Source organism: Dermacentor albipictus, chromosome 5 (assembly GCF_038994185.2).
Source record: "Dermacentor albipictus isolate Rhodes 1998 colony chromosome 5, USDA_Dalb.pri_finalv2, whole genome shotgun sequence".
NCBI lineage: Eukaryota > Metazoa > Arthropoda > Arachnida > Ixodida > Ixodidae > Dermacentor > Dermacentor albipictus.
Window position 1 is genome coordinate 129031707 of NC_091825.1, and position 27503 is coordinate 129059209.

At 42.4% G+C, this 27503-nt stretch overlaps 1 protein-coding gene across 2 annotated transcripts in view; it reads right to left on the reverse strand.

Annotated features, from left to right (window-relative positions):
- Positions 1–27503, reverse strand: part of LOC135906348 (coiled-coil domain-containing protein 66-like) — a 32126-nt gene that overhangs the window by 2452 nt on the left and 2171 nt on the right. The window contains exons 4-14 of one of the 2 annotated variants that reach the window (XM_065437692.1): positions 23525–23703; positions 21615–21709; positions 19914–20078; positions 16998–17061; positions 16102–16237; positions 14529–14637; positions 13002–13151; positions 10041–10314; positions 6044–6455; positions 3448–3777; positions 1950–2466 (exon numbers count right to left, since the gene is read on the reverse strand). In XM_065437692.1, coding sequence (XP_065293764.1) covers positions 1950–2466; positions 3448–3777; positions 6044–6455; positions 10041–10314; positions 13002–13151; positions 14529–14637; positions 16102–16237; positions 16998–17061; positions 19914–20078; positions 21615–21709; positions 23525–23703 — 2431 coding nt within the window. Of the gene's footprint in view, positions 1–1949; positions 2470–3447; positions 3778–6043; positions 6456–10040; positions 10315–13001; positions 13152–14528; positions 14638–16101; positions 16238–16997; positions 17062–19913; positions 20079–21614; positions 21710–23524; positions 23704–27503 lie in introns of both variants that reach the window. The other variant, XM_065437690.1, reaches the window with a different exon arrangement.

The window sequence follows — 27503 nt, forward strand, 5'->3', positions numbered from 1 at the left end:
AGCATTGCAACAATGTTACATCTGGTCTTAGAGGTGTCCCAGCTTGCATGATCTTGGCAAGAATGCTTTTTTGGGGGGCATTCTTCATCCATGCAGCATGACACAGCTGGATTAGAAATTATTGAAGCAGCCATTCCCATGATGAGATACACTGCGCAGGCTCAGAACAGCATGCACTATGAAATGTTCAATAACATCTAAATACGAGGTGCATGAACCTACAATTAATCAAGCTAAATGCAATACCTCTTGAGCTTGCAAAAATTGAACCTGGAAGGTAGCATATTTTAAAGAATTAAATGAGAAGTTGCTTTTTATTGATCTACATCCTTTTCTTTATCAGAAATTCAGCCCAATTCCTCTGGTTGAAAACGTCATTCATCAATCTTAAATATGAGCATGCAAATAATACTTCTAGAGGCCCACAGAACTAGCTATCATGTTTTACTGTTCTTACTTTCCGAAAGAGCCCCAGGAACATCACAAATACTGGTGGAATTTCAAACAAACTTTAGTGAATTTCATAAGAATCTTGCACCTTACACAAAGACAGTTGCAATTAACCATTGCATCAAGAAACAACTTGCATTTGAAGTTGCACAATAAGTGGTGTTAAATTATTGTAAAAGGTGCCAGTAAACAGGAACTAATAAGGAGACATCAGATTGATCACAAGGTTTGCACCTTGTAACCATCCTAGCATCTCTCTATTTCTCCCTCATGCTCTCCGATGTTCTTTGTAAGTCATAAGAAACCAACTAGTCCAAAAATATGTTTTGACTCGTGTCCACCTTACATCGCTCAGAGTAATGGCAACCAATCACGAAGGTTGGACTTTCGCCATGCTGCATGTCGCTGAAAGGCCTGGTGACGTCATGGCCGCCATTTTTTTTGACATCGCCTATTAAAATGACAATTGAACCTACACGGCATCCTCAGAAACAGAAACCAGTTCGCACTTGTCATTCACACACTGAGTTAGATCCTGCACCGCTGAAATTTTGCAGCGAAGCTGTCAATGAGAGTTTCGCAGCCATTTTCGTGCGGCAGAGTCTGGCGTGTGGTGGCTTGGTTGATATCAATCAGCAATAGTACCTGTGTTAGAATCGCAAATTTATTTGCTTTGAAAACATAATTTTCAATAATTATAAAATATACGTTACCTTGTGTATATCTCACACAAATAGACGTATTTTTTGCACGGTTTTTTAGGCAGTAATCCGTAATTTTTCTTCCTCACGTCACATTTTACCGGCTCCACGTTGTAGTTTAGCTAGGAGTATGTATGGCTGCAGTGGTAAAAACCAGCAAGCAACGCAGCTGACCTGGGAGTGGCCGTATGACCACGACGTCGATAACGAATCTTTACTGAGAATAGTCCGCATATAGACACCTAGTACTTTCTAAGGGTCTGAAAACTCGTTTATACAGCTTTGCTGAATGGTATATTCAGATTCGCATACATCTGCAAAGGATTTCTTACCCCTGTAAAGGATGCACCACTGCACTTACCTTTGTGTTGCGGCGAAGTACTGTTAAATTTGCTGCAATTTGCTTGACGAATAAGTCGCCTTGCTCATGCAACAACCTAACAATCCAATTTGCTTCGCAACAACCATTTACATTCTTTCCAAACCCAGAAACCTTGCTGTACTATTCTGAGGTGAAAGGTACAGAGACAATGACACGCATAAGAGAGATAGACACACGAGGTGCCAATGTGTGTCGTCTATCCGCACTTAACCTCAGAATATGCTAAACCAACACACCCAGTTTTCCATCTTAATGTCGTGTATTGCTGTACTAGTTCAAAAACACATGAAATTTTAACTCTGCTTGTTGAAAGGACAGTTGGTGAATAGACAGGGGTTTGGAGATGCAATGCAGGTCCAGAATGACGTGACCTGCCTGGACATTACACTATGTGTGGCTTTCACGAAGGGCCTCACCTGAGAAGAAGAGCGCTGTGCACGCCGGTCTGGTGACGGTGACTGATTGCGCCGTGCCCCGCTGACGCTCACCGATCTCTGCCGCTCCACGATTCCTTGAAGTTGTAGAGGTTGGGCAGGAGTGTTTCCCACTCTGCTGCGGTTTGGGGTGCTTTGTTTTGGCGACTGAGCTTCCCCAAACGGCTGCTGTGGCACGTACACCTCCTGCCTCCGCCAGCGCTTGCGTGAGGCAGGAGGGGTCTCTGCAGCTTTTGCTGGGGTGACTGGAGCTTTTCCCGGGGTGAGCGGAACTTCAGAAGAAATGTTTGACGAGTTTGAGACATTGTTTTTCGTGGAACGGTGGGGTGACGGCAGCAGTTTATCACGCAAAGCTGGCACAGGAGGACTCTGGGCTGCACGGTGTCCAGTGGTGTCGTGAATTGTGCTGTCTTCCTCTTCACTCTGTGTGGTATTTTGCAAAGCTTCTTCTTCAAAATGAAGAGGTCCCTGACTCGTAACTCTGACCGGTGCTCTGCTCCTGCTGAAGCAATCAGATAAAGACAACGTGAACACATATTTGCCATTGTAGGATATAAAAATCGTGTGTTACACTATTACTTGAGATTGAATGAAGGTTGCTCGAATTCTTCTCCCAGAATTGGATTTCAACCAATAAGGTCAATGAAAGCAAATTTACCAGAAAGGTAAGACAGAAATCAGCATGTAGCTGCAAGCCTTCATGCGCTCCATTACAAGAAGACTAGTGAGCTTAAGGTTATGTGTCAGCCCACCACATAAAGTATCATTAGTTCTTTCTTATTTATGTTTCCTTTTTCTTAATTAATTCCTTTAACATGCAATGCTTAGTCTTTTTCAGCAATGACACATAAGGCCTCTAGGTGATCAAGTTATTGTAATTATTGTAATCAAGCTAGACAATGTCACAAATAATGTCTCAGTCTATCTGAGTTTGAAGTTCAAATGTGTTGAATTTTAATTCCCGAATAGCAACATCACCATGTGTGGTTTCACCCTTGCTAGACTGCTTGTTTAAATCTGTTATTCATTGTACTAGATGCAACTACAGTGTTGAAGAGCAGGATCTGCAGCTACACTGCACGTTTTAGCATCAGCAAACTTAATGAATGGGAGATTCACCGTAGGAAAGAAAATGCTTGACGCGAAAAACTGTTTACTGAAAAAAGCTGGTGAAAAGTTATTTAAAAAAAATAGTATACTCAGAGAAAAGAAAATTCTACAGGAAGTAAAATTCTAAAAAGTACACCAAATGTTTCAGCTGGAAGCTAGTGCTTGTTCCTGTCTGATGCATTGTTTACACTACTTTGTGCTATACATCGTTCCAATGTAGTCGGATCTATTAACTAGCCCAATCTGCTGCTCTCCTATGTTAGAAAAAATAAAAAACCGGAAATGCTGAACTGTACCTATATAAAGGCCTGTAACAGTGCATAGTGAAATGCACAAAACTGGACACCTTTAAGGAAGGCTGTGTGCTTACCTATTCCTCTCAGCAATGCCTCCCCTGCCAACAACCTGCGATGCAAACTGAGGGAACCCACGCAGCTGTCGTGCTCCAGCCTCTCGTTCACAGTGCTGCCGCCGCAGCTCCTGCAGCTTCTGAGCACTGCTTCGGGCAATGGCAACAGGAAGCACACTTGATACCCTGCCTTTGTTCACAGTCACGGGAGTTCGCTGGCTGGCAGCTGGCTCACGAAGGTTTTCCGGTGGCGCATAGGCAGAAGGCTTTCTGTGGACTCCTTTCAATGGCAAACTGTGCTGGAGCCTTCGGACAGCACTTGTATAAGGAGGGAACTCCCTAAGAGAGCTCCTGGGCAAGCAGAGTGGGAGAAGGAGAACACGAAGAAACTGTACTACTATGCATGAATGAGTAATGGGTTGATGAGATAAGTCAAACATTAACACAAATGTATGAAACAAATTTTTAATTTAGCCCAACTTTCAGCACACAGTAGTACTGCATATCAAAGACAGTGAACAGCTTTCAGTATTGTTTAACTTATTGCTTAGCTTGTCACCTCATTGCCGGTTTGCATACCATGGCACAGCTTAGCAACACACAAAGAAAGAAGGCCTTTCAAGGTATGGACAGAAAGCGAACAGGATCAAGACAAGTTCGCTATAATAGGAAAATACTCATTGAAAGAGAGTGCATGTTTGAGCCTCTACCACTTTCAAAAAATAATATCAGGTAGTGAACTTCAAAGCAGTATAAACATAAATTCACTTGTCTATACAGCCACCTCCTGATACGGCAAAATGCACTCTCACGTGAGCATGTCACATGACAGCAGTCCATAATGCACACAACCTAAGGTAGCCATAAAAGAAAAGTCGGGGCACATTGCAAAATTTCCTGGGTGTGTAGCAAGATTTCAAAATCAATAGGATTCACAAGAGTTCACATAACAAAGAAGATGAAATTACTACTATGCTTCACGTATAGCTTGAAAAAGACAGCTACTACTATGAATGATTTGTTATTGAAGATTTATGACTTGTCGTTCAAGAATCAAGAGGATCTGATTCACTAATCAATGTAATCACTAATCACTCTTAGGAGCAATTAGATATTACATTGAGATGATTAACAAGCTCAAATGGAAACACGCACTTTCTTGCGAAGGAAATATACAGCTGTAGGAATTAGGAACACAAATATGAATGGATATGTTCAACAGTAATTGAAGCCCCAAAGCTTAGAGCAAGAAAAAAATTCCAGAAAGCAATGTTGTACTCTCTGCAAACACAAAGCGACTAACCTGAGAAAACTTTAAAATGTGCTAGGAATAGCAGTTAGTTACATTCAAAACAAATATATATCCAGAAAGTTCACCAAGATGCAAGAACTACTCGCACTTCCTTCGCTCTACAGATAAGCACTGGGCCACACGCATAAAAACATTTGCATAAAAAAGCTCTGCAGTGAATTCAAGTATGTCAAAAAATACTTCTTTTTGTAAAGCGACATATTTTTTAGCCCAAACACCTACCCACCCAGAGTAAACCTGACACACGACATATTGAAGTATTCAGCTCTATCCTGCGGCCAATAACAGTAGTTATTTGAATATAAGACGAGGTTTTTGCCAGAATCCTTAGCATCATATTGCGTGCTTAACTGCTGTGAAGCAACACCACAAGGCAAAATTTGCATATAACTTGCATCGATTATTTTTATTATTCCAGGAATTTCCGATTATTTTAAATTTCGGGCAGTCCCTGCCAAGTCCCAATAATTCATCGGCTACTCTATATCACCTTACATTAGTTTGCACACTTCGGTTCTTTTTTTCTGGTCCCCCAACTGCACCCTGAATTTATAATCATGACCACCTTATAATCGAAAAAAGATATGGTAAGTACAGTTGGGATACACTAAGGCTGTGTTCACACTTGGTCTTGGAGCAGGCGGAAGTGGAAAGAACTTGACAAAATCCACCCGCCTAGGTGGAGAAATGGGCGGAAAATCAGGCAGCGAGCCTGATCGGGCTAGGACCGATTTTTTTGCCACAGCGAAGCGGAGAGCGGTTCCACTTCACCAGAAGCTGCACTAGCATGTAAACATCTGGTCGTAAAATTTAACATTTTCTGTTGTTCATTGTCTATATTTAGGAAAAGCAACTAGCTAAAACTATCGAAACTATGTCTTCTTTATCTTCCATAGTAGACAAAAGTTAAAGATGACATGCGCAGTTGCGTGGAATTATGGCTTTTAACAACTGATGGGTCAATGAATGAACATATGTTTTGCAATAGTGCGCCGAACAGCGCCACTACGCTGACAGACATATGCAAACTAGATGGATGTGGGTGAAAGCGGCAGTGGTTTCCGCTGCAGTGGCGAAACAAATGTGAACATCTTGTACATGCGTGGAAAAGATTTTCTGCCCGCTCGCCGTTTCCCAAGTGTGAACGTAGCCTTAGAGATTGATATTCGAGCTTCTATCAGAATGTGGCTGTCATCCCTGGAAATCGAATCCGCAACCTAGTGCTCAGCAGCAAAACCACTAAGGCTCCGTGGTGGGTCTGACATGGAATCTAACAAATGAGCTCTGTAGAAAAGCTGCCCATACCTGGTTTCGTACTCTTGAGCCAGATGTGTCGTGTCATCACAGAGAACACTGTGGTTCCATCCACAAGGTAGTGAAATGTCTGTCTGGATGCCAAACTCACGACTACGCTGCTGGTGGGATCGCAGAGCATGCTGAGCAATGCGCACTTTCGTCGGAGTCAGGACCCTGTTCTCGATGTAAGGATTCATTTCCACCATTCCCGCCGATGAAAGCAGCGAACAGCGACTGGAGCAGATGGAGGTAGAAAGGCTACCATCTGTCTGACTGGACATTTCACGCTGCACTTTGTTGCTGGCTGCGACATCGTGATCACCTCGCAGAGGACGTACCGTAGCCGCGGGAGCTAGCGTTGCTGGCATGGACGCTTGCAGCTGAGGCATCGGCAGCGCAGTCTGAGAGGACATTTGCGCAGCTGCAAGAGAGGTCAACTTAAGAATTGCACTTCTAAACTTGAGGACATCTCCTAAAAAGTGCACGAAAATTTATTGTGCAAAATGCATTTTTGATTCAGTCGAGGCAACTTTTCAAATCATATGCATTGTTCTAGCTATCTGCCAGTTCGCTTGAATTCATCTGAGAACACTGTCTATAACCACTGCCAATTTCTACTGCATATTTCATGATGAATGGCAGCGGGTCATTTTAATGCTGGCACTAAGTTTGTGCTACCACCACAGTTACAAGAAAGGCACTGCAGAACTTTCTGGGCCATCAAAATGCGGCCACTGTGGCAGGATTTGATCCCGCGACCTTCTGCTTAGCAGCTCAACACCATAGCCACTAAGCAAACATGGCAGGTAAATTTTGGGCTCCCTTTCAATGCGTTGAGCAATAATTGTATTTGATCTAGACAATCCTCCACACTTTCTAATGTTTTGGAAAAGAAAAAGAAAGAAAAGAAGTCAGCAGACCTCAGCAATTACTTTGGCTCTGGAGCCAAATGAAGCAAATCCCCCATCGTGGGTAAGAGCCACATGTGTGACAGGCAACAACAACAACAACAACAACAACAACAACAACAACAACAACAACAACAGCTCTGGAGATGGATTCACAAAGGTTTTACAGCGAAGCTATTAAGGGGTCGTTCCCCCAGGATCGTCTCCGTGTGTCGGCGCAAAATTCAAGCCTTCTCCTCCAACGTGCTGTCAAGTACATTTTATGATTGATGCAGCCCTACTAGAATATAACGCATAATGCGGGCCAATCCCAAAGACAGTGCAATGCCAGGTCGACACGCAGCAAAGGTGAAGCAGGCGTTAAGCACTCCCTATACGTGGGTCAATCCCGAAGATAGTGCAATGCCGGGCCGACCTGCAGTGGAGGTGAAGAAGCCGTTAAGCACTCCCCATACGCGAGTTGATACTGAAGATAGTGCAATGCCGGGCTGACCCTCAGCAGAGGTGACGCAGACGTTAAGCACTCCCCATACATGTGCCAATCCCAAAGGTACTAGTGCAATGCTGGGCCAACTTGTGGCGGAGGTGCAGTTTGCCATTAAAGGGACACTAAAGGCAAATACTAAGTCGATGTGGACTGTTTAAATATCATTCCAAAAACCTCACATCACTTGCTTCGTGCAAAGGAAAGACTTAGTTTGGAAAGACTTAGTGGCGTAGACCGTTCAGGCATCTCGTGACGTCACATGGAAGCTCAATTCTCCACTACTTGCAGTTTGTGCGAGTTTCACAAGCCAGCAAAATTAGTGCAACACTACGCGGTAACGAAACTACGGAAATGCGAAAGCATGGGAGGCGCTGAGTCGAGCGAAAACAAAACCTTTCAACCGCCCGTGTCATTGTAAAGGGTAATTTCAATTAGTATATATTTTTTTTTTAATGAGAAGAACTGGACAAGAAGCATTTTATTTCATCTTATAATACAAGGATCTTTTTTGCAAGGAGTGGTTGAGTACTAGTGACAGAATTTAACTGAGGAGTGCTTTCGTCATCAGGCAAGTACTTGAATGTCCGGGGGGAGTCTCTAATCACATCCTGCATTTACCTAAATTTATCAATTATTGAGGCTCTGTTTGCGATAATATTGGCGCCTCAGAGATTCTCTAGCACTAATCTATCACTTTACCTTGACTTAATATTTGCCTTTAGTGTCCCTTTAAGGGGACCTCGTACACAGCTTCACTGATCATCCTTCTTCACAGAGTGGAAGGGCACCAAGTTTTTTTTTCATAAGTACTGTTTCCTATCGGTCAGCAGTCTTTGCTTATCACCAAGTGGTTTGTGCATCATGTTCAAATGAAGAAAAAAAAAATATGATGTATAGTCAAAACTCTACATAATGAACATGGATATAATGAATTATCTTATATATAAGAAAGTAAATATATATTTTGGTTAGACATGCTTTATTTCAGTCAGTACTCTATTGCTTATAACGAAACCAAAAATGCAGGATCTTAAGAGAATATAGGCTACAGCAAAGCATACATACGTTCACTCAAAGCTCAATGTATATGCATTCTGGCAGCAAGAAAGTAAAATACTCGGCAAGAGTAACTTAAGATGGGAGGAGAACATCTCTCCGGAAAATCCGATGTCCTTGCAAGAAAACTTAGGTATCTTCCACAGTAGTGCATGGAGCAACTATGTCCTTCAAGGAGAGTTTTGCACGCTTCCATGAATTCTGGGTATCCCAACAAGTATTGTTTCATATCGACATGAGCGTGGCAGAACGAACATATTGGTGAGGGCGACAGTCCCATTTGGCAACTAGTGACGTTTAGCAATGAATGCAAAGCGGCACCAAAGTTTTCATGCAATATTCTCATTGCGTACGGATTGAGCTTGTTGGAACGACATAATTCTACCTCTACTCCTCATAATTGCCTTGATATGTTTTGGTAGTGTTAAACCTGCTTATGCTGCAATTAACAGTGCGGAAACGTGATGGCCGCAGAAACACGTGGTAGTTTGAGGCCACTGGGGTCATGCTTATCTTTCTAATCTGTTGTGCTATGGTTAGCTAAGGCAGTAGAAGATTGTCTTGACTAGAGTCAGGCAAGGTACATTCCGTTTTTACCCAAATTTAATGTGCACCTTTTCTGAGATAATTGATCCGAAAATTGCCTGCGCGTTACGTTCAGATACGAAACCAAACACGAGTTCGTGGCATTGGTAACTGGTTGTTGTAAGTGCCATTTGTAAGTGTAAGTGTGTGTGATTTTGTGGTCAACGACCTGGAGTGGTATTCTTGATCAACTTTCCAAGATAACACCTTCGCGAGATTTCGTGCGACTCGGCATCACATGCTTCAGCACATATGGTTTCCAGCATTTCTAGCAATGCGTAAAGCTCGCTATCTGCATACAGGGCCAGGAACACTGTCGGCTGTAAACTTTGACAAATCCAGTGTAGACGAACGTAAAACTACACAAAAGTGATGACAGTATCTCTAGAAGCAATTGTTCAAGAATACCACCAACTGTATTCTCGGTATCCGTGGCTAATGAAACAGAAATGGCAATGACAAAGTACTGCTTTCGTTATGAACGCTCACTAAATAAACTTCCTTTTCGTGCAGTCAAATTCTGCACATCTAGTTCTTTTTTTTCTGATCGTGAACATGGATGGGTGTGCTATAAATTTTTTTTATATGTCAGAGGCATATTTTATGCAGCTGCATTTTTATTTTCTAACTTTAAGTCTGTGAAAATTTAGTGCACGTTATATTCAGGGGTGCGTTACACAATTGTGCAGATATAATACTACGGGGGCAGCTGCAAGTGAAGCAGACAATGGAGCACCTTTCCCCACGATTCCCATAATGCCTTACCAGGAGCCACTTGAGGGTGCGTACCACTTTCTAGAGCCGTCTATTAAACCTATGGCCTCATATGCAGCAGCAGAACACCACAGCTATAGAATCTTCACAACAGATGCCATAGCCAGTGAGCCATCGGCTACAATAAACTTGGACGCGATTGACTGAGCATGGAAGAGCACAAAAATAAGACCGGGCATAGTCCTGGATAACTTACAGGAGAGATTTTGCTGCGTTGATAGGTCAGTCTGTTCTTCACTGGCAATGTTTGATATCCCAGCCATGGATGACGATATCCTTTCCAGGGATGTTGAAAAGTCGGCATCGATTGAACCTCCAGAGTCAAAATTGGGAAGCTGCTGTGCTGCCTGACCTGGCTGCAACACGTGATGAAACCTTTGGATTCGCCTGGCCTTTCGTAGTGCTTCGGCTTCCTCCGCAGCCTGCTGCATTTTGGCTATCAGCAGAAGGCGTGCCTTCTCTTCACGTTCCTGCAAAAGACATAACAAATAACATCATGTTAAAGCATAAGTGCAAAAGGTGAACCTCGAACATGAAGCTGTTTGACTGAGTGGCTGATTCTGAAGGCGTGTACACCTTGGTTATGAGAAATATGTCAGTAGAGCGCTCTGGATTGACTCTGGCCAATTATTGTCCGTCCCTGTGCACTGAAATTCCGTATTTACCCGCATCTTAACATGCACCTTTTTTTCAGAGAAAATAAGTTAAAAAATTGCTTTCACGTTACAGTCGGATACAAAACCAAAACAGTGTTCGTAGCATTGACAACTGCCTTTGTGGCTTTCATATGCTTTACTGCATAAAAGGAATGTAATGCGGCGAAGCTGACTTTAAAATATTGGATGCTATGTGCAACACATATTAGACCCTTGCCATATTTCTCGCTAGAAAACCAGGTAAACGTTACATGTCTACTTTGTTTAAGAGTTTTAATGTAATTTATATGCTGGTTCTGAACTTTGAACACATAGAAAGTGGGTGCGCACTTGATTCGGAAGTGTGTTGGAATTGGGAGACTAGTGCCAAATGAATCAGTGGCATGTTTTGCCATATTATGTTTTCTGCATCTTGTTTAATTCGACCTGCCTTCAAAAAATTTCGTCGGTCCCACCAGAGTCGAATTAATGGAAGTCAACTGTAGCTGAATATCACCAAATTGAATCGAATCGAATAGTGAATGTTCAAATAATTGCGCTGTGTCCGCGTCTTGCCTCTGTCTCTCATCCCTTTTCATGCGCTAAAAACCTGTTATGGAATACCAACACGCCCTAACCTACGCTCTTTCAAATATTTCAATTTGCAAAGAGAATATCTACTACAGTAAAACCTTGTTACTACGAACACCATGTTAATGAACATTTCAGATTAACTTTTCAGAAATCCCCTGCTGACCACTTATACTAGCTTCAAGGTAAAAATGTTTTAATATTATACAAACTTTAGAATAGCAAACTTTTCATAATAACGATTGTTATTCAGTTTCTGTGTCAATTAACAAAGCCTCTGAACTACGAATAAATATTCAGAAATCTGGGGATTCTTAGGTTTTCGTGTATCCTTCCTGGCAGCCAGAACAGTAGGCTAACAGACGACAAAACGCTGAAAGCAGATGCTGCTGCGGTTGGGTTCTGAAAACCTGAGACAACGCCGGAGGAGAAAAACGCGGGAGAGGACTTTTTTCTCTCTCTCTCTATTGCTAGGTGACGGTGCATCAGGTTTTGCGAGCGCATGCTCTGCCCAGACAAGTGTCACCTAGCAACAAAGGCGTGTCTTCTTTTCCTTCTTTCACCCTTCTTTCTATGGTCGTACTAGCTGCACATGCAAAGAAATATAAACTCTGTGCTCGCAAAGTTGCATTTTCTGGAGGATGTTGTTTACATGTGCTTGAGCTTTGGAATAGTTCAGGTGTCTGTATCGAGCAAGATGGCTGCAGTGTCCACGGCAAGTAGGAACATGTAAGAGTGCGCCACTCTTACTACAAAGTGCTTCTGTGGTGTGTGGCGGCAGAATCCACAGAAAACAGCAACAGCGCAGGCTCAGAGCCAACGGCAATGTTTTCAGGGATAGCTCACACGGTGACAACTGATGACCTGATGGATTGATGGGGGGAATGGTTAATTCTGGCGCTTTCACTATAATGACCTTTCAGAATAACGGACAATTTGCCACAGTCCTCCGATGTTCATTATATAGTAATTTCACTGGATCAAATTTTTCGAATTGGTATATTTGGTCTAGAGATCCGCACAGTGCCGCAAGTTCCATGTGCTGTGAGGCCCCTCGTGCTCGATGCCACGTAAGTCGTGCTCGACGCCATGTAAGTTGACGACGCCAAACGTCGTCGTTTTCGACCGAAAGAAAGTGTAGAGAACAGCCACATGTGGAGCACCGCGGATAGCAGCTGCGCATTCATATGTTTCCCCTAAGAGTGAATGATTCTGTACAAGCACGTACACGTGCACCAAGGAAAACTGAACTAGTTGCCCACTCTGCAACCACGTTCCCTGCCAAAGTTTCGAAATGCTATCGCTATTGCATTATTGTACAGATGTGTACGAGAGCCAGCATTCTTTCATCACTGTGGCACCACATTTATTTCTGGGTTGGTAGTGGCAGCGTATGTCGAGAGACAAAAATCTGTACCTGGCATTTAGTGCATACTACTGTTCAGTGCATTTATAAGCTGCATTCCTGTCAGATACATAGAACTAACGAGGTCTCTAACTACCCTCAAATTTTGATATGCCCAACATGGATATAGTGACGTATAAGATATAAAGAAGTAAATATAAAATGTTTCTTGGCTATATCAGCACATAGTGAATACACGCTTATAGTGAATAATGGGCAGAAAAAAGGTAATTTCGTGTCAGACGAGACTTCACTATACAAAGGTTTGATTACTACTGTTACTGTTGCTGTTGAATTGAATTCTGGGGTTTTACAAGCCAAAACCACGATTTGACTATGAGGCAAGCCGTAGCAGAGGATTAGTTTTGACCACCAGGGGATCTTTAACGTGCCCCTATTGCACGACAGAAGGGCATTTTGCATTTTACCCCCCATCAAAATGTGACTGCCACAGCCAGAATTTGATACCACAACTTCATGCTCAGCAGGTGTTGCTGTTGTGTTAGATGAAAGTATCGAGGCACACCTTTTTCTCTCGTACTTTGCGTTGCTCTTCCTGGTACTCAAGTTCTATCTTCCGCCGTTCCTCCTCCAGGCGCCGTTCTTGCTCCCGCTCCTCCCGAATCCTGGCCTCTCGCTCGGCACGCAACCGCTCTTGCTTCTCTTGCATTTGAGCCTGCCAGAGAAGAGAGGTACAACACATTCCTTGATTCATCCACAAAAACTGCTTGAATAAAGCATGTCTCCACAAAAACAACTGGAAATACCACAATAACAAAGCTACACGAAGTAGTTTTACTCGGACCATATTGTCGCACAGCTAACAAAATACTGCAGTGCAGCATTATAGTGCATTACATGTCATCGTCACTAGTCTAGTGCACACAAAATTGACAGGTGCAGATTAAGCCAGCTAGCATTATGCATCATTGATTTTTCTATCAATACCAACACCGAAATTCCTCCCGGAGAAAATGAAGAACATGTGGGCTAAGAAATTTGTTACAACCATAATAGGTTGTAACTAATAATATATGAAATAAACAAACATTAGAATTGTTGAAATGCGATGTTGGCTCTCAAGAGAGCCAGGCCAGAGACATTACTAGAGGTCTGCGAATATTAAAATTTTCAAATACAAAGTGAATACGAATAGTACTTCACATCGAATATTGATTGAAATATAGCATAATGATATGTGCATGTATTTATTAGCACGTTGGTTTATTTTAACACGTTGGAACATTGCAATAACATTGTCATTGGTAACAAAAAATTAACTAGTAAGCCATTATACTAAAAGATTGTGTATTTCGCTCATGTTAGCTTTGGAAAATTGAATAATTTCTGCTAGTCGTCTGTTCTCACCAACCTGTGCCTTATTATACCGCATCAATATAACTTAAACTCAGCAGCATTTGACCGTGTGCCAGTCGTCACTCATCACATTTGCTGTCAAGCAATAAACTAAGGATTGAGGGTGGAATCTCCAAACGAGTGCGTCCTCGCTTTTTGCAAACCTGCGCCCCTCGCTACTGAGAGGCTGGCTTTCCTGCACAGCTTCGACGTCCAAGGGCTAAGCATGTTTTACAGGCGAAATTACGCCAGCAGCATAAAACTATCTCAAAATTCAGCACAAAATCAGATACATTTTCGTAGATTAGATAAAAATAAACTCTAAGAACCATGTTCGCTTCCGCACATCCAGAAATATATTCGATTTATTTCGAATATTCTTATCCAATCGAATATTCGAAAATTTTTGGATACCTAGTTTTCGAATCGAATAAAAATACTGAAGATACAATATTCGATAATATTTGAAATTCTCGAACATTCGCACAACCCTAAACATTAGATATCACAATGGGATTTTATAGATCACTTTTTATCCAGAATTTTCGTTCACTGCACAGAGCGCATGGTGATGCTCTACGAAAACCTCAGTGATGAAGGCCGAAAAATTTATTAGCTTGCTTCTCGCTATTACTTAGTCCATATTAGATGATACTGATAATAAATCAACAAAACAAATATAGAATCATTAGGTCACCTGAATAGCTCGCTGATATTCCATTGCTCTCATCCGTTTCTCATCATTCGCCGACATCTTGGCATCGATACCAGGCCGGTAACCTTGGCCTCGTGTAACAGACCATACGCTGTAAAGGAAACACATATCCATTGAAACAAGAGAAAAAAATTATGCAATTATGCACAGAAATGCCAGCATTTTTAACTGTACATGTCACAAAAATGTCTCCTTTTATTGGCCTCACTTTCATGTTCATTCATATCGAAAAGGAAAGAAAATAATAATTTAATATTAACTTCAACTGAAGTTACAGTTCAGCTATTGTTAATCTTTTATTTAACAATATTTGGCCTTTGGTACCACTATTCAAGGAACCACTCAATGCCACATTTTGTCACAATGACAATTTTTGTTGGTGCAGCATCAGTTAGTTCCGTCCACTTTATTTATTTTGGGCATACAAGCAAGACAATAGATATAACCTCCCTTGCAGCTCCTGTAAAGCTGTTTCCATAAATGGAAATAAACAGTACATATCTTGCATGTTCATTCAGAGATTAAAATAAAGAGATGCTGAAAGTTCTAGAGGGAAACTTTCGTTACTCTTCAAAAACACAGCCAACATCCATTGTTTCATTTTACCCTTTAGTGGCCGGTACTTCTATACTGCACTAGTAATTTAACCATTCTCTACTAGAAACTGGAAGTAGTAGTCACATTAGTGGTAGTAACTAAACCAGTTTATTCGTCATTTTTTTACACTGGCTTCTGCTTCTTATTGCAATTTTTTACTCATTCTGGTAAGTATATCATTTTAATCCATAGGTTCTCAAATGTTCAAATCTTCTCCAATATAGTCCTATCAGTGATGAATGCATTTTTTTCCCTTGACTACAATCTTGCAAACATTTTAAGCCTCAGTGCAACAAAAGCGTAATAATGAACTCCTTCGAAACAAGTACAACATTCAAAATCCTTCAATGGTGCCCTCAATGTTTTCTTGTTATTGTATGAGCTTGTGTAGAACTTTAACAATCCCGAAATGCCTCCCTATTGCAGGAACAATGAAATTTCACAAAGCGCAGACGCAAGGCAGTGTTTGGCTATGATACCAGCCTGCTTTATTCTGACGAATATTTTCTGGACTTTCCCATAAGAGTGAACTACGCATCCACTCTGAGCATTATTACTGCCCAGATAAGAACATGAAAAGAAAACCAGGTTGGCAATCTCAACTCAAAATTACACTGCAGAAACATGGGACATTATGCAACAAACTGGACTCCAATCATCAAGTTTCAATTAAGAAAAACTTTCAAATGTAAAGACAACTTTACTGCTAATGAGAACACTTAATTAGAATACCAGGACCCATCACTACTCAGACTAGGCAAGATGTTGCCTGCCACTGCTTTTTTTTTTTTTTCAACTGATATTTTCCCAGTCCAAAATGTCATCCACCAATATTCCCACATATCAAAATATTTCTTGAAGTTATGTAAGTTTGAATTATAAATTTGTGTTCCTGTAGAGAGTGGACCATACTACACAAACAGCAGAAAGCAGAGAACATTCAAGAGTTTAGCCTCACCTCTCTGAGCAATCCTCCCCGGGTCTCACCAACTTCTCAGACCCCAAGGACTCACTGTCGGCCCAGCAGGAGCCATTGCTGAGGGATGCATGACGGTTCTCCAAACTACGCCGCTGGTTATCTTCCCGCTGGTGTTCTGACGTGATGAGAAGAGGATCATTAAAGCTTCAGTACACATCTAAACCAAAAAAGAAATCACCAAGATTTCTGAGTATGTTGCTATTTACAAAATCACACGCACGCAGCAGGGCCAAACGAGACCAATGTTCCCAGGAAGGAAGGAGGAAAAGCGTGTGTCAAACAAGAGAGGTGACTAGAGCCAATGTTTCAACAAGAAGTCTTCCCTTCGCATACCCAAGTCCTTTTGACAAAAACATCGGCTCTAGTGCAACCACTGATGAACACGCACAGCGGAAGGCTATTTTACACCCAATCTAAAGTAATTATGTGTAAGGAACTAGTACTTCAGTGTGCTACATTAAAGGAGTACCATTATTGTTCTGCCTTCTTGCATGCTTTTGTTAAAACACTCTTTTAATACTTCTAAGCCCCTTAAATTGCCAAAGATTTGGTAAATAGTTTCACTTTGCATGTGCCTGTCTTAGAACTAGTATTCCTCCGACGAGTTCTTGCAGCAAGTGCATTGGGCTGACCCTGAAGTGGTGCGACAAGGCAACATAGGTGTCATGAGCGTGATGAACCTGAAAATTTAACATACTTCTTTTTCTGTAATTGCACATTTATATTGCTTTAAATGAATGCTCACTTGTAACACCGAAGATGCTAAGTTGTCAGTGCTCCATTGTCAAAAAGAATAAAGTAACCAACCAACAAGAAATATTAAACAGACCACAAATCACTTGAGCCAAAGAAAAACATTAAACTTCATCACCAACCAAGCTCTTGAATCCAACGCCTCTTCGCTTCCTCCTTCTCATCCTCAGGCACATCGTAAGCAGGCTGGAAAGAAACATGTTAGAAATTAGACTGCAACACATAACTCATCATTTCAAAAAGACAAAAAGACAAGTCCACTTGTCGAAACGTTGGCTCCCACATTTGCCTTGTTCTCATTTTGCTCATCGTTCGTTTCATGTCACACATCACACTTTGTCTCTCTCCACATTCTCAATCAAACAGGTACAATAAACACGTGAACTTAATCCCAAGGGTCACTGCTACACCTTGTAGTCCCATCTCCTGCTTTTGATGAAGGAAGAAAAAAATGGCTGTGGCTTAGGTAAGGTTAAGCCCAGGATGCGAAGCATACTAGCCTTTATTTTAGTTGTTGAACCACTGTTTAGCCTGGTGAACTGCTGTTGCTTGGCTATATTTGGTTCGGCTAGACGAAGAAACAACTCATGCATTACTTCTTCGCCTTCAAGAGTGGAACGCGACAGCGTTCCCGTCGACCCGCCAAGGGGTGTAAGACAATGGGCTACAGGGCAGCGACTACGCGCCCCGCATTGGACGCGGTGAGCGTCGAGCAAAGCAGCGTTCGGCGCGGCAACGAAATGTGCGCCTGAGCAAGAGACGCACGCCTTAGAAACAGCGCGTTTCTAAGGCAACACCGCATTCACTAGAGGCGCTTTTGTACCGCTTTGAAGCGTTGTACTCGTGGCTCAGTGGTAGCGTCTCCGTCCCACACTCCGGAGACCCTGGTTCGATTCCCACCCAGCCCGTCTTGCAAGAGTTGAGCCAAAGCCACTTCTCCTCTGTCGTGACGTCACGGTGTCACGTGATTTCATGGTCACCGCCGCGCCTGAGGAGCTGGGTTGAGCCCTCGTAATATGCTTCGCATAAAATTAGTAAATGAATGAATGAATGAATGAGGGTGCTGTAAGCACACAGCTGGGTACAACAAACAATTATAGAGAAGACAACAAAATGCGTGCCACTTTTTTTTTTTCCTGGGCTTCTTCATTTCTTTACTGCTGCAATACCTAGCAATTCAGAAACATAGCTTGATACTGTAGCCTGCTAGTCTATGTTCCCAATAAAGGTTTCTGTAATCTCTCCTACTTCCTTGAAAAATAAATTCTGCAATGACCTTCCTGTGCACCAATGGCACAAGTACAGTGCTCAGCAATTGAAATGTCATACTCTGACAGCATGGCACCAGACACTTTTTTGCACCAGTGCTGGGCACAGGGGACACTGAGCTGACCGCATTTTCGTATCACATAAAGGAGAGAGTCTTTTTGATGCATCATGACAGCATTTGGCGCCCTCAGTGATCACGCGCCCTCCCAGATGCCTTTGTTTTGCAGAGGCATCTGGGAATGCACTCAGGCTCCTGTCACACACTGTTCTAGCTGACTTTGTAAAAGTATCAAGATAAGTTTTACCAAGAGCAGCAGCTTTATTTTCATTCCATTATAGAATTTACTTGCACGAGAAATGGAAAGAAATAAAGCCTATCCACATACAGCATAGACCACTTGTGATATAACTGCATATAGTGCAGGACCAGATATAGTGTGGTCCTTCTCGAGACCTGTTTATACTCCCATAAGACTCAATGTAAATGCACACCACATATAGTGCAGCTGTGAAAACAAAATACCAGTTATAGCGTAGCTGTCGGAAAAATACCGTAGATAAGCCAGTGCGCTTCTCATTGAGGTGCTCTGGCCAAGGGGAGAGCAACGAAGGCATTGCAGAGAAGGAGGAGACGTGGAGCAAATGAACAAAGGAACAAGAAGGAAAAAATGTGGTAGCAAGGTGCCATATGTATGCGCTCTTCGGCAGCAAAAGGTGACGAATAAACCTATGCTTGAGCCACTTGTCAGCAGCGCGCGTGCTCCGCACCGAGCATGTTTGCACGGTCACTTTTTGGCTTCTCAGTTTGCATGTGTAAAGTGAATACAGCCACAGACAAATTTTGGGGGATGAGGATGGTGTTGTAAAAATTCCGTGACAGTCAAGGTCACAGGTGCGTTTCGCGATTGCCCATCGCGATGCTGACTCCGCGATGCTGTAAGTTTAGGCTGTGTTGGCAAATTCAGTTCGGAGCATCTGTTGTGTCCACTACGTGAGCTTCCACCGGCACACACAAGCTCGCACTAGTTGCCGGCTGATCGCCCGCGAATCCAAACTATGCTTCATGTGGATTGTCGTCAGTTCAGCCTGTATAAGTGATTACATGCCCAATTTCCATGTAATTGCCTAGGGATATGAAGATATCAAGGGCAAGCTTCTCACAATGACATGCCACTTGACACCCCCCCCTACCAGCTAGGCCTAACCAGCATGCCTGCCAACGGATGCAAACATCCCGGTCGTATGCTTCGTCTCTGATATGCACGGCTGCCTTATCGACATGTTTTGCACATGTGCAACCTTTGAAAAACGTCGTGCTTATAGTATGGCACCGCTTATAGTGCGGATATTCGCGACTCCAGCAAGTTACAAGCAATCTATGCTGTACTTAAGCAAAAGCTGAAAATATAGTTATTCCATGATTAACTGTTGTATTTCAGTAATTCCTTTAACTACGTGTGTATTATGATGATTTTTATGCTAGTCACTCATTATGCTGCTTTTGTAACTTCACATCTTGATTTAAGCCTTTGTTGCCTCTTTCTTATATTGCATGTTTTATTGTATTAATAAAGGAGGTCCCACCTGCACATTGTGAACTTGGGGCCACTTCGTGCATTTAATTATTCCTTCATGTACTAATATAGTGCACTCATAATAAAGACTGAGACAGACTGAGCGATTCTCTCAAAGTCGGTCAATGTCTGCTAACGTGTTCAAAAAACGAGTGCCTGAGAGCCGCTAAGACTGCACGGTTTACGCCCACCTACCCCGAATGGCAGTTGACTCCGAAGGTAGGGGGGCACCCTGCGAACGAACGTAGGGCTCACGCCTCCTCCATTTGGCGGCAAGTGCGGTAGAGTTGGTGGAGAAGGCGCTCGTGATGGGTAGGCACCAGTGGAAGACGCTGCTGTGGTCGCTTGTACTCTCAGAACCTGCAGGCGATGTGAGTTCATAACAGAAGCTGCCTTACGATGTTTTGTTACCTGGTTAATGCTAAACTAACACAGCTGACTTGTAAAATCAACACAACTTTTGTTTCGACCTAACATTATTCAACCGTTTTCAGAGGCCACAAGAGGTGCTTAATCAATAAAACAATAAATATGGGGTTGAGTATCCCAAAGCAGTGCAGTGGGTTATGACGGATGCCGTACTGGTGGGCTCTGGATCAGTTTTGAACCTTCACAGCCCTTTAACATGCGTTTAGATAGAAGTAAACAAGCATTATCACATTAAAATGCAGGTGCTGTGGGTGGGAATCAAACCTGTGACCTTTTGCTCAACAGGAAACCATAGCAACTGAGCTCCCACATCAAGTATCAATAAATGTTAAATGCCTCTCTTAATTACAGCATTTAAATCCAGCACCTCTTGAGTGTCTCATTTCTAAGAAGTGGACTCTACAAGAAAAAAGCGATGCAAAATAATAACTAAATATGATGCTATATACAAGTATATCTATTTGTTCAGTTCACAGAATTATAGTAAAATCTCAATTAAAGCCTTAAAACAGGGTTCACATTTGCTGAAACTAGATACAGGATGCAGAATATTATTTATGATTTTTTTTTTTGCTGATGGTGTACATGACAAAAATGTAAATGGAAAGAAAACATGCTATTGATTGAAACTTGAGACTAAGTATTTACACTTGGGCAATAACGCTGATTGCGAGATTGGACTGGACCTGGGCAACTTAGCACGAGCTTGAATCCCACTATGTCAGCAAGCAAGACAGCTTACAGTCAACGCCTCTACAATGAATGCCTTTATAACAAAATGGCCTCAATAATGAAGGATTTCGTATGACCCGGCCTAATTCCTATCTGCCATGTGCACTGTGAATGCCTCTATAGAGAAGGGCACTACAACAAAAGAATATAGGCATTCCCGAGGGCTACTTTGTTGTTTTACAATGAATGCACGTAGTGGCACTGCCACTTCCCTCCATAGTAGCCACAAAGCGGCGATGCACATAAAAAGCACCACTATGTGAGAGACTCTAAAGACATCACAGTAGCTATGGTACACCCCACCACCCCCCTTTCCCCACACTCTACTTTCAATTGACTTTATGATCTGCTTGGAAGAGATGACTCACAACATCATTGAGGCCATCAGGGATAGGGAATAGGTGAAGGTCGACGAAGGCAGAGGTGATGAAGAGCCAGCAGGCCAACCAAGAATTTTGACTATCGAAGCATGCTGAACATGCTTTTTACATTTTACCTCTACCTGAATGCAGTTGCCATGAGATCACTCTTTCAAGTGATGGGTGCAGATATTTTCCTATCTATTATAGTACGTTGAACAAACAGAAAAACGTCTGTGCAGAATGAATAGTTGTATGCAGCAGCCAGCGGATTGCAATCACCATGTGGCATTTCAATTCCAACAAGCTAGCAGCGAGAAGAAAAAAAATTTTAGAGCTGCATGCCCAAACATGCAGCACCCAGTTCATCGCTTACCTGAGTGTCGGTGCGCGGTGGTACGGCTGCCACTGGCTGGAAACGGGGTGCGCCCCCACCTGGACGCCCCCAGGGATGCCACTCCTGCATTTCAGCTAAACGAAAGTGCAGATAGTACTTATGGTTCATTATTATTGTCAATGTTATCATTATTACTGTTTTTGCAAAAGTTGATGCTAGAGGGACACTACAGAGGAATGTTCAGCTCAGCTATACTAGTAGATTAATCATCATACCTTGCTGGTGAAGCAGCACACTGACACGAACACAGTGAAGACACACAAGAAAGGACAACGCTCGCTGCGCTCGCAACTATTTCATTTCAGAACACATACTTCATATTTATATACCTGCGCACCCTCAGGCGACAAAGATAATCAAGTAAATTTAGCATCTAAAACAGTGCAATAGGCACTTAATTAATAACATGCCGACAGGCTTGGTAAAAGACGTAATAACAAATGACGTGCATAGTAAACTGCTCATTAGTAATGAATAGGCATCCAATTTTAGGCACCTAAAAAAATGCTGTTTTAGGTACCTATAACAGGCACTACAGCTATCATTTAGGGCACATAGAGGTGCCGAACACTGTCCTTTAGGCATGTAGACTTGATGAATTATAACTTTCTTTGTGCATTTCAGGATAAATTGCGATTTTCCAAGGAACACAGCCCCAGAAACCAATTTTCTTGTGCCTGTACATGTGCGATTCACTTTCTTTTCTCATTAAAAGGAAATGAGGCAAGCTGCGCAGGTAATAAGATTTATCTTAAATTTAGTGTGACTGTACACCATGAGAAAATTTGTGAAAACAGTGACATACATTCACCATCTGAAGATTTGGGGGTGTTGTGTAGCACCATTTTTCATCAAGTTTTGGTATGTATGTCGGAAAGGAACAATAAACATCCATTGAAGTTTGAGGCACCTATTTGTACTTTGTAATGTTCAATATTCCGTCACCCTTTAGAATTGCAGATTGTTCGCTGGTCAGAGCTCGGTTTTTTGTCCCAGACAGACTAAAGTTTCAAACTAACTATATCAGCAATAGGTCCATACAGTATACCGGCGAACCTTTCCTGACCGTCCAAAATGAGCCCCACATTACAGGTTAGAGTTGTGCCCAAGCATTCAAGTTTCGCTATGCTTTCGTTTAAAACCCTGACATGAGTGCGCAAATATGCTAAGTCACCTACAAGTGTAGTGTAATTATTGTATCTATTCTTGTACAATTCTTGTATCTAATTCTTATATCTTGTAGCTTAATTTGAGCCCTTCTCAAAGTGATGCTCTCGTCAGCTGGAAAGTTGTTGATGATAGCCTTTACACTGGTTTACACTGGCAAAGTGTTTGTGATAATAATCAGCTGCCTTAAAAAGTTACCCAGTGGGCGATAACATTATAAACAAAATAAAGCTAGGACAGAAGACAGAAAAAGGCATTATTAGGCTCTGAATGTCTAATACAGTCACCATCATCAAAATACACATATATAAGCACAACAAGAGTGTTACTAAAATGTTTCTCGGCCCATAGTTCATGCTTTTATGTTAAATAGGCACGATAAGGATGCAAGGAAAAAGTAGGCATATTGTCTAAAGTTATGGGTGCTGCTGATGAAGCACAACATTGCATTGTAAAGAAACTCCGAACGTCACCTAGCAAAATTTGATCATTTTTTTTTCCGTGCCGAAATGGCCCACACAGCATAAAAGGCTTCGAAATCCGTGATGTCACAACGACACATTAAAGCTTAGGCTTTAGTGGGAAAGTCAAGAAAGAGAAGTGAGGCCTTCAGTTTCTCCACTAGTAATCAATTTAGCCGTCTAAATTTATTTCGCATCATTCTTCTGTGTCCCTTTAAAGGTGACTCAAGTTTGAGTCGAGAAAACAAATTTTTTGCCAACCTTTTTCCTTCTCCCACTGTCGCTGCTTCTGAGCCAGCTTGGAGAAAGGACGACTCGACCCTGTTCCGAGCTCTGGATGTGAATTTGACAACCGCTGAGGAAAGCCAGCGAGGGATGATTCATTGGAGTGTTGAGTGCCGCGGGGAGCTGTGCTGTTGCGTTTCACCCAGTTTGGCAAGCTGTGCATTCGTCAAAGATGACAATTGAGGCTTAGCAACACTTCTCTTCTAAACAGGAAAATTTTAAAACATGCTGCTAACACAAAGTCATTGAAAGTGCCAAACAAGACCTGAAACAACCATGAAATTGTGATTTCAGAAGTAGTCCTTCAAATGATCATACCATGAAAGTCATTTATGGAAGAATGTAACCCAATAAGAAAGGTTGCTTTTAGTTAGGTGACAATGGGGGGGGGGGGGGGCACTGCCCAGCACGAAAGTGTTATTTGATGCTGAAATAATAGAAACATTCCGTGTGCTCTTGAAATTCTTACGCGCTCAGTGCCGCGCAACATCACAGGTGTCCTTGAATCACACAATGTCTCAAAATCAAATCTAACTGTGGGATTTAACATTGCGTGTGGAAGTGGGCTGTAAGAGATGCCGCAGTGGGCGGGCTCTGGATTAATTTTGACCAATTAGGGTTCTTTAATCCGTACCTAGCTGTCCAGTAATTCTATCAAGGAAGAATGTTACCTTATATGAAAGGTTGCTTTTTATCAAGTTACAATAAAAAGTGCCTGGCATGACAACGATATATGATGCAGAATTGACAAATAAGTCTCAAGCCTCTTGATAATACCACGTACTGAGTAGCATACATCATCATAGCTGAGGTGTACCTCAATCGCATGGCAATTTACACTTCATGCTGGCTGCACAAAAGCCTCGTTTGGCTCGAAATTGCACGTGTTTTCTTTCTTCTTTTACAGCAAGCATTTTAAGAGAGCACACTGGGCAAAGTGATAAATACGTCATGTTGTATCAGCCAACCAATGCAGTGTAGAGTTCATGAGCACACAGCAAAGGCTTTCATAAAAGCTTTCATGCCTTGCCAGTACCTGCAAAAATGTGTGTTGGTTGTTCTAAACATAGGAAAAAAAATGATGCACCTGAAGTGTGAAAACACTCATGCTACTGTCCAGGCACGTACCCAGGGGGGGGCCCGGGGGGGCCCGGGCCCCCCCCGAAATCAAATGGCATACCCCCCCCCCCCCCCCTCCCCACCCACGCCACCACTCCTCACACATTCCTAAAGCGCCGCCAGATTAATGTTGAGACTTGGCAGCTGTTCATCGGTCAGCCTTATGCTGCCTTTTTCACTCCTTTTAGATGGCGGTAGTTATCGGCATCTCTTGTAATGTGAAGGACAGTTTTCTCATAGATTCCGCACCCGCGCGATTAACTCGAGATGCGTTCAGTTGTCACCATCTATTCCACCGTCACGCGCATAGCTCTTGCTTTTGTTAGTTCAACCTTCTTTGTTTAGGCTGATCCTGGGACCAGGAGGGGGATGCGGCTGTTACTTAGCTGTTCTGTATACTCTCATGGAACGAGTTGCGGCCGGAGAAAACGCCAATTGCGTTTAAGTTTTCCCTGTGCTTCATTATTTCCTTGAGTTACTTACGGCTCGCCGCGACGCTGGCAGATGCCCGGAACCATATACACGTGATATGGGTTAGATAAGGTGGGAAATAAAATAATGTGAAAGAGCGTCCATCATGAAACCCTGCAATAATCCTTAAACCCATTAGCAAGATGACTGTCGCCCGTTAGCTCGTCTGTTTTTCCCTAATTGTATAGCACTTTTCGTGCAAATTTGGCAACTGGAAACAAAAATCGCAAGGAGTTGAGAAATTAAGCGATCTACTAAGGGAGAGAGCCAACGCAATAACCAAAAATGTTGACTGTTGTTTATGAGAATATTTATGGATCAACATCTTTTTATTTAAAAAGGAAGCAGAGGAAACGCCGCCGGAAGTGGAGAATAATTACTTGCTTTGAATGACGCTTCTACAGTTATCGGTCGAACCGCCTCACGTAGCCACTTCTCTGCTGTGCTTATGTGAGTGTTTTTCTAACCTTTCTCGGTGAGCGCAGTACGTCTAGAATCGCAGAGTCCTGCCCTCTACGCGGTTGTATGGGAGTGGCGGCCGCACAGCGTTACGCAATTCGCGGAACTGTCAAAACTGATCAACAAGGCGAAAATAACTGCTATTCGAAACTATAACATGAGAAAGACTGAAGAAGCCGTAAAAAATGAACGCTGCCTGAAATCAGTAAAAAAGAAACCTGGAATAGGACAAACCATGATGTATGCACTAAAAGATAAGAAGGATAATATCATCAGCAATCTCGAAGATATAGTAAAAGCAGCGGAAAAATTCTAAGCTGACCTGTTTACAGTACCCAGAGGAGTCACGATACCTCACTTAGAAACAGTAATGAACAGGATACAGAAACTCTCCTATAACTAGCGATGAGGTCAGAAGCGCCCTGCAAGACATGAAACGATGAAGAGTGGGAGGAGAAGGTGGAATAACAGTCCATTTAATCGAAGATGGAGGAGACATAATGCTTGGAAAACTGGCGACTCTTTATACGAAGTGTATATCGACTGCAAGGGTCATAGAAAACTGGAAGAATGCAGACATTATACTAATCCACAAAAAAGGAGACGTTAAAGAATTGAAACATTATAGGACCATTAGCTTGCTCCCAGTATTATATAAGATATTTGCCAAAATAATCACCAATAGAATAAGGGCAACGCTGGATTTTGTCAATCAAGGGAATAGGCTGGCTTCAGGAAGAGATACCTTACAATGGATCACATCCATGTCATCAATCAGGTTATCGCGAAATCTGTAGAGTACAATAAGCCTCTCTATGTGGCTTATAGAGATTACGAAAATGCATTTGATTCAGTAGAGACACCAGCAGTCTAGAGGCACTACGTAATTAAGCACTACAGAACGCTTACGTAAAAAGCTTGAAAAATATTGCTACATGCGTGTGGTATTTGTTTGTGTGAATGAGGTACGTGGGCGCCATAACTCCAGAAAAGAGAAGGAAGAACGAACTGGGCTCGCGCTGTGAATCTAAACGGTCAGCGCTGCAACCATTGTTGTAAATATAATCTGTAAATAGTTTCTCGTCTTACTGACTCGTCCTTCGCGTAAGAATATATACAGAGGTTCTACAGCTACCTTAATTCTACACAAGAAAAGCAGGGAGATACCTATAGAGAAATGGGTCAAACAGGGAGACACAATTTCTCCAAAGCTATTCACTGCGTGCTTAGAAGAATTCAAGCTATTAAACTGGGAAGGCTTAGGAGTAAATATCGACGGCAAATATCTCAGCAACCTTCGGTTTGCCGATGACATTGTTCTATTCAACAACAATGCAGACGAGTTACAACAAATGATTGGAGACCTTAACAGAGAGAGTGTAAGAGTGGGGTTGAATATTAATATGCAGAAGATGACGATAATGATAAATTGCCGGGCAAAGGAACAAGAGATCAGGATCGCCAGTCGGCCACTAGAGACTGTGAAGGAGTACGTTTACCTAGGTCAATTATTCACAGGGAACCCTGATCATGAGAAGGAAATTTACAGAAGAATAAAAATAGGTTGGATCGCATACGGCAGACATTGCCAGCTCCCGACTGGAAGCTTACCATAATTATTGAAAAGTAAGGTGTGCAATCAGTGCATTTTGCTAGTGCATATGGGGCAGAGACTTGAGAGCGAGTTAAGGACCACGCAAGGAGCGATCGAACGAAGATTGCTAGGCATAATGTTAAGAGAGAAAGAGAGTGGTTTGGATCAGAGAGCGAACGGGTATAGACGATATTCTAATTGACATCAAGAGGAAAAAATGTAGCTGGGCAGGTCATGTAATGCGCCCGTTAGATAACCGTTGGACCATTAGGGTTACAGAATGGGTACCAAGAGAAGGAAAACGCAATCGAG